At 50.7% G+C, this 7518-nt stretch overlaps 1 protein-coding gene across 1 annotated transcript in view; it reads right to left on the bottom strand.

Moving 5' to 3' along the window:
• Window positions 1-34: 34 nt before the first annotated feature.
• The window catches only part of ZMAT4 (zinc finger matrin-type 4), a 45472-nt gene continuing 37988 nt past the window's right edge, over window positions 35-7518 (bottom strand). The window contains exons 6-7 of the mRNA XM_051812033.1: window positions 5943-6039; window positions 35-477 (exon numbers count right to left, since the gene is read on the bottom strand). Of these exons, the coding sequence (XP_051667993.1) occupies window positions 462-477; window positions 5943-6039 (113 nt within the window). The 3' untranslated portion in view covers window positions 35-461. The remainder of the gene's footprint in view (window positions 478-5942; window positions 6040-7518) is intronic.

Here is a 7518-nt window from a genome sequence, read left to right as displayed (position 1 = left end):
TGTTGCTCTTTATGTTGACACAAACCATGCTGGAGAAGGTGAAGAAAGTGTGTTTATTTCTGATTGAAGACTGATTACATCACTATCATGGATAATGTAATAGAATAATCTTATGCTCTTGGGAGAAATCTAAGAATAAATATGAAAAAGTAAAATAGTTTGTTTCCACTGTCCCTGAAGATGACTGATGAGTAAGTGCTGTATTTACAGGATAGTTATCATACTCTAGACTCTGTGCTGAATAAATATTGTCCTGAAAGGGTAAAAAAATCCATCGAAATATTTTAACTCACCACAAAATTAAAAAAAAAAATCCATGTATTTGTCCAAAGCGAAGGTTAGTTACATGTTAATTATTGAATCCACACGGGATCATTGTCCAAGGAAGCCTCCTCTCCTGCTGACCCGCTCCTCTCTGCAGAGGCAGCATCAGTGCTTGTCCTCGTCCCACTGACCAGCTACTACTGGTTCTTCAGGCTGCAAGAGAGAACCAAGGCCACAGTCACACTCCATCCTGGTGCTCCCTGTCCCACTCCATCCTGGTGCTCCCTGTCCCACTCCATCCTGGTGCTCCCTGTCCCACTCCATCCTGGTGCTCCCTGTCCCACTCCACAGCTCTGCCCGTGCACTGTCCCCCCGTGCCTGGGCAGAGCTGAGGGGACCCAGCATTGGGCAAACCCACAGTTCTCCACAGAACCACCAAAGAAATGCTTTATGTGATCCAAGGGGAGACTTCAGATCTAAAAAAAAAAAATACATATATAAATAAACTCTTTCCATCTAAAGCATGTTTGCAATTTTAAGGACTTTTTTTTTGCATTTTGTCAAAGAAAATCCCCATAGCAATTCGGAAAAAGCATCCTTTCTCTAGATCCTGAACTTGAATTTAAGAGCCTCACAAACCCTGCCCAACCTGCCCCCTCCATGGCCCAGCTGATGAGAATTGGAATTGGTGTTGGCAAGCTCAGGTTTGTGCTTTGAGCACTCAGCCCAGTGTTTGGGCTTTACATTAGAAAAATTAATCTGTACACCTGACACCGTGACACAAAGTTGCACAGGCCATTCTGGGGCTTTCAAATTATGATCAAAACAGAAGATATCAAAGATATCTTATTTTCACTTACATTAAAAGGGAAGGGAGGCAATTTAGATCTATAATGAGAGAAAGTATTACACACTCTCTTCACAGGCAGTGCAATTATTCAGCTGCTCTCTGGAACTGAAACAATGACAAATTAAAATGCCTTTCAATTCTATCTACCTCTTATAACTACTCATCTTCTGGAGCTGCTATTGATCTAAAGGCTTCTTTAGGCATCAGACACCACATATTACAGAAAGCACATGGAAATGTTACTCTTACCAACAAAAGCTGCAGCCACCAAGGTAAGAGCAAACTCATTTGGCTCGGGTGTGCAGTGCATGGTAGGACTCGGGCATTTACCCTAATTTCCAGAAACGTGTTGGAAATCCTTTATCAAAGAACCCATTCCTTCTGGGTGAGGATGCCCAGGAGGAGCCCGACCTTCTGGCACCGGAGACAGGGCTGGAAACACCCAGAGGGAACAGAAACCCTGCTTGGCATCAAACGTGCCCCAAATGGAGCTGCCCAGGCTGTGCCAGACACACAGACCCCAGGGCGAGCTGCAGCCACAACAGGCTGTCAATATTTGTTCACACCTTCCTAAGCAGGCGGGAGAAGCGAGGCAGACGCAGCCATGGGGAAGGCTGACATTTCTCCAGGCATGATATTTACAATATTTTGATTAGCTCTGATTCCTGGATAGCCGAGCAGCTTGTGGTGATAAACGCCCTGCTCCAATTAGACATCTGGGTTCTCAACCAGGGGAAAAAAAGGAAAGAAAAGGAAAGAGGAAAGAGCCCACCCAGGCCAGGACAGTCCACCCAGGACAGCCACCCTGCTGTCCCTGCTCCTCAGCAGGACATCGACCATCTGGGCTTCCACAGGGTGCAGCCCAAAGTCAACGAGGGGCTGTGCAGGAAGGGCTGCAGAGCCACCTCCCCGACTGGGCATGACCATTCCCAACTCTGCAGAATTCATTTTGACCACTACATTGGTTTTACCCCAATGACAGCTGCAGGATCGGGTCCCCTCTCTGCAAAAGCCCTAAAATTAATCAGGAACCTAGAGCTGGAAAGGGAAACCCAGACGTGTATGAGCATCCAGGAAAGCGTAAATGAGTGGTTATAACACCCCGGAATACATTTGTGAGCTCTAGATGTGGCAGAGAGGCCTGGCTGATCAAAGAGACAAAATGAAGGCGAGAAGAGAAAATTCTTCTTTATGGAAGTGGTAATCATTATCCCCACACAGTCAGACTCTTAATTACTAGGGCTGGATCTCAGCCTCCCATCACTGACAGCCCGAGTGGTGGAGGACAGCTCCCAGCTCAGCTCCCAGCTCAGCTCCCAGCTCAGTTCCCAGCTCCCAGCTCAGCTCCCAGCTCAGCTCCCAGCTCAGCTCCCAGCCCAGCTCCCAGCTCAGCTCTCCCTCCCTGGCACGTTATTGCAACGTGTGATGGATCCACAGCCAGCCCAGGGATGGCCCTGACCCCAGATGTGGGTCTGGGCTCTGTGGTCTGCCAGCACCACCTCTGGTCCTTCGACCCACCCGCCCTGAGGAGCTGCCTCAGACCCAGGCCCAGGCCCTCTGGAGCATCTTCCCCAAACGCAGCTATTTTGTCCTGGCCTCAGCAACGTCCCAGCCCGTCCCCAGCCTGTCCCCAGGCCCTGCCAGGAGGGAAATGCTTTTTGCAAAGCCCCAGGGTAAACATTCCACACAAGCATTGCTCAGACCCGTGGAACTGGAGGATCCTCTGGCTCCTTCCACAGCTACCTGGGACCTTCAATCCCTGTTGTTCGCTGCAAATCACTTTGAGCAGCTGATTTCTCCTCTTCGCAGTTTACATAGAGCAGAAAAGAGGGAGGTTTTGTTTCTGCCAGCCCACGGCAAGCAGCGAGGAGCCAGGCTGGCACGTGCTTCCCTCCCAACCCTTTGGAGGACACCTTCACAGCTGGCATTTTGGCTGCTGCTGGTCCCCCCAGGACGGAGCTGCTGGTGCCCACCAGGGCTCAGCCTGGCACCCTGCCCAGCACTGCTGCTCCACTGCTCCTCTGGGGGGAGGAGGGAGGGAGGAGATTAAAAAAAACCCACATCTATTTCTGGAAAGCAAGTCAAACAATGACTCAATCATCTCTACGCAGTTCATAAATCCCTAATTAAAGGTTTTAGTGCTCCTCCCCGCTGCAGATGTTCCAGAGTCCATCCACATCCCAAAACCTGCTCCGTGCATCTCCCGTCAGAGCCCGAGCAGAGCACGTTCCCACACGTTCAAGGCAGCATTTTACCTTAATTTTCAAATACACAGCTCAAGTACCTGCACCCTGGAGAAAAAGATGGGAGCTGGCAGATGTATCTGCTTTGCATATTCACTGGCCGGAGGGATAAGGACTGGCTCAGTATTAGCTCCCTCCTCCTGCATCTTTTATTCAACACCAAAACACAAGCCCAGACACTTCCAGCTTCCCCCCCAAGCCCTATTTTCCCTGTTCTGGTCAAACAAATGTAGTCAGAAACATTTGGGGAAGCCCCCGAAATTCCTGTGAACAGCTCAGCCCTGCCCACCAGACTGCCCAGGACATGACCCCCAAATTCTGTGCTGCCCACGGAGCTGCAGGACCTCCAGCCCCGTGTGGGGCAGTGACAGGGTCCTGGGAACAGTCTGCCCAGTATTTTTTGGGTGGTACCAGCTTCCACCTTCCCTGCTCACCTGTCCAGGAGCAAAATCCCTGTCTCCCTTCATCCATTTCCCTCACAAACTGCTGCCCCCTTCTTCGGGTCTGTTTAGTTTTTAATTATATGAAGTATGACAGCTACATAAAATGTTTTGTTGCCTTGGTAACTGCAGTCCACTGGCTTCAGCCTGAGTTACGAGGCAGAGGACAGTCTTGACATTAACCAACAATAATGAGAACAGCAGAAACCAGTGGGAAAACACTGGCCAAGGTACAAGGAGGGGACAATCCTCACCCGTCCCCCAGTGCAGAGCACCCTTGGGAGCCACGGTGCTGCAATGGCCCAGTGGGACATCATGGCTGTGGAAACTCAGCAGAGGACCAGGTCTGGATTTCCAGATTCTCTCTCTTTGTATAGAAGAGGTAATTGCTCAGAGAAAGCTACAGAAACACAGATGCAGCCCTGCCAAAATCCATTGTTTGCACTGCCTAGCACATCCCTTTGCACTGGGAACGGGCTGAGCCGAGGGCACACGTGCCATTAGTCACTCCTACAACAGCCAGGCACTCCCTACAACAGATACAGCACTCCTACAACAGCCACGGCACTCCTATAACAGATACAGCACTCCTACAACAGCCACAGCACTCCCTACAACAGCCACAGCACTCCTACAACAGCCACAGCACTCCTGCAACAGATACAGCACTCCTACAACAGATACAGCACTCCTACAACAGATACTGCACTCCTACAACAGATACTGCACTCCCTACAACAGCCACAGCACCCCCTACAACAACCATGGCACTCCTACAACAGCCACAGCACAAATAACTTCCCCAGGTGTTCGTCCCCAGCACTAGAAATTAAGATTTCTTCATCTCTGCTAATTGCAGGAGACTGCACATCAGAGCAGGTGTGGGGATAACCCAGAGGACCAGGCACCCTCCTGGCACTGCAAAGTGGTGGCACATCTTTCTGCACATCTCTATTTCCCATCCATGAGGCTGCTGTGGTTTGAGATGAACTCCTTTATCCTTCACAGTAATACCAGCAGCAACCACAGCAATAATCATACAGGCTCAGAAGGACTGGCAGGGGAAGGATAAATTCCAGCTCTGGGCCCAGGCAGCTCAGCACAGATGCTCTCATTCCAGGTTTCCCATGGGAAGAGCTCTTGGCTCTATTTTCCAGCAGTGGGAATTTGTTGCACTGGGTACAGACCCTAACCCTGCCCACACTGTCCCCACTGTAACCTGGCCGAGCAGGGACAGCCCACCAGGGAGAAGTGCTGGAGGAGAAAGGGAGATGGAGGCAGCAAAGGAGCTGCTGAAGGTCCCAGACTGCTCCTGGCACAGCCCAAAGCCACAGCTCTGCCTGGCCCCTGCCCTCTGCTCCACAACAACCTGCACTGGCAGGTGTGCTGGGTCACCACATCTGACAGACATTCAAAATCCCTGAATAAACAGGGCAGAACTCACGTGAATAATAAGGAATCTGTCAATAATAATCTGGGAAGGTCCAACATCATCTGGGGAAGGGCTGGGTTTATCCTTTGCTGGCTTAAGCCAAATGAGCCATTAGTGGTTATTGCTGGTTCTGCTCATCCTGCTCACCTTTCAGACTGCCCTCAAAGCTACCTGCAGCACTTCAGGTATATCCCTTTATATTCCTCTCCTAATCTGGGCAGTCCTGAGTGCTCCAGCCTGAAACAGTTCCCAAAGCTCACATGTAAGTGCATTAAGAGCGATTAGTTTATTAATCTACTCTCTGGTACCATGTATCTTCATCACTTCATTTTAATAATTTGTACTAATTGACAGAGCAGACTCCCCCCAGTTCTCGGAGCTGGGTAATGCATAATTGCTCTAAATCACAGCAAAAACAGTTTCACTGGGAAACACCTAATCCCATTCCACTCCCGGTGTCTCTTCTGAGGTTTCACACATGAAAGAAGCTGCAAACTTGGTATCATTAGCCACAAGCCAGCAGGACTCCAGGAAGCCCATGTGTTCCTCCAGCTGGAGGGGCCTCTGTGTTCCCAGAGCCCCCCGAGCCCAGCCCAGCCCCCAGAGCCCCTCTGCTGACCAGGCTGTCGCAGTGCAGAGCACCAGGACAGGCAATCCCAGCCCAGCAGCCCCAGCCTGGCTGGAGCCCAGGGGAGCAGCGTGACAATACCCACTTGGTCTGATGTTTGGAGCCCTTCAGGTGCGCGTGGTACTGCTCTATGGAGTTCAGGGTGACGCTGCAGATGTTACAGGTGTAGCTGCGCTTCAGGCCTGCGGAGAAAACCCAGAGTGTTCATCAACCAGGCTCTGGCTGTGCAACAACCACCTCCAGGACACCAGCACCACCAGAACTCCACCCCACTGGAGCTCACCAAAGCTGCTACTTGGCTGAAACTGGTTCCATAAAACTGAAGCTCAACCCCACGGGCCATCTGCAATGGGAAGGTGGTCCCAGCCCGAGCAGCCTGTGCCAGGAGCTGCTGGGCTCTGGCTGTGCTCACATTCCCTTTTGCATCCTCATGGCACATCAGCATTCCCTCCCCTGCAGCGTGACATGCATTCATGTAAAATTGAATGTCCTCCTATCCCCATTAAATGAAATATTAACAAGCCAAGTCATTAATGTCATTCTGCATAAAATGCATTAAAACCCATTCCAGGGGAGTTCTTGTTAAACTGCTTCTTACTAACCACAAGTGACAGAACAGAACGAGAAGTATTTATAAGGCACACAAAGAAATTACGAGACGAGATAGAAAATGAAACTCAGCTCTTTGCCTGATTCTGCAAGACAGCATCTGCAACACTGCCAATACACCTGAGAGCATAGAGGCTCCAGGTGACAACATCCCTGTGCCCTTGTCCTGCTGTACTGCAGAGGCTGCTGTGCTTCCTTTTAGGGATTCAGGGCACCTGTTGCAGAGTTGGACTCAGCCCTAGCACCAGGCAGAGTCCATTACAAACCACCTGCCCCTGTGGAGCCAACCTGCCTCGGAGAGGGGACACGAGAGCTCGGCCATGGGGGATACCAGACATGGACTGAAACTGGTGAGGTGTGACCTGACAGAGAAAACCTGCCATTCTCCCTCCCTGTGCTTGGCACAGGCTGGGGAGGGCGAGAGCTGCCAGATGGAGCCGTGCCAGTGCCTCTGCCCGAGCCACTCCTGCTGCTGAACAGGCACTGCCTGTGGGGGCAGAGCCTGGAATTGAGGTTTGGTACCCACCAGGTTTTGTCTTTCAGGGTTCAGGGGCAGCCAGGGGAGGCAGCTCTGCAGGAAGAGAACTCCTAATTTCTCCCTCTTTCAGTCTATGCCCACACCCCTCCCTGCCCAGCAGGAGCAGAGGGGGTTCCAGGCCAGCCCTGGGAGCAGGGGGACCTGGAGCAGCTCAGTGCCACGGCTGGAAAACAGATGGAGCTGCTCAGAGAGAGAGAGCTGGACCCTGCCCTCCACTCAGCCCAGAGATTTGTGCCTGTGCACTCCCCTGTGCTGCAGCTTTAACTCAACACACAGCACACACTGCAGAAATGGTGCTCATTTCTCCTTTTTCTTTTTTTCCCTCCTCTTTCTCATTTCTGAGAAGAAAATAAGACTTCAAAATTGCAAGATGAGCACTTGGTGAGAAGAATCAATGTTTTTGTTTCCTATAAATATCAGTTGTCCAAAAATACATCTCTATTCTTATTTCTCCAAATACACGTTCATATTTATCAATAAATATTTTATTACAGCCATTATCACAACATCAAAG

The sequence above is a fragment of the Manacus candei genome, unplaced genomic scaffold (genome assembly GCF_025592945.1).
Source record: "Manacus candei isolate 608988 ecotype Guabito, Panama unplaced genomic scaffold, ASM2559294v1 h1tg000084l, whole genome shotgun sequence".
Classification (NCBI taxonomy): Eukaryota; Metazoa; Chordata; class Aves; order Passeriformes; family Pipridae; genus Manacus; species Manacus candei.
This window is presented reverse-complemented; position numbering and strand designations above follow the sequence as displayed.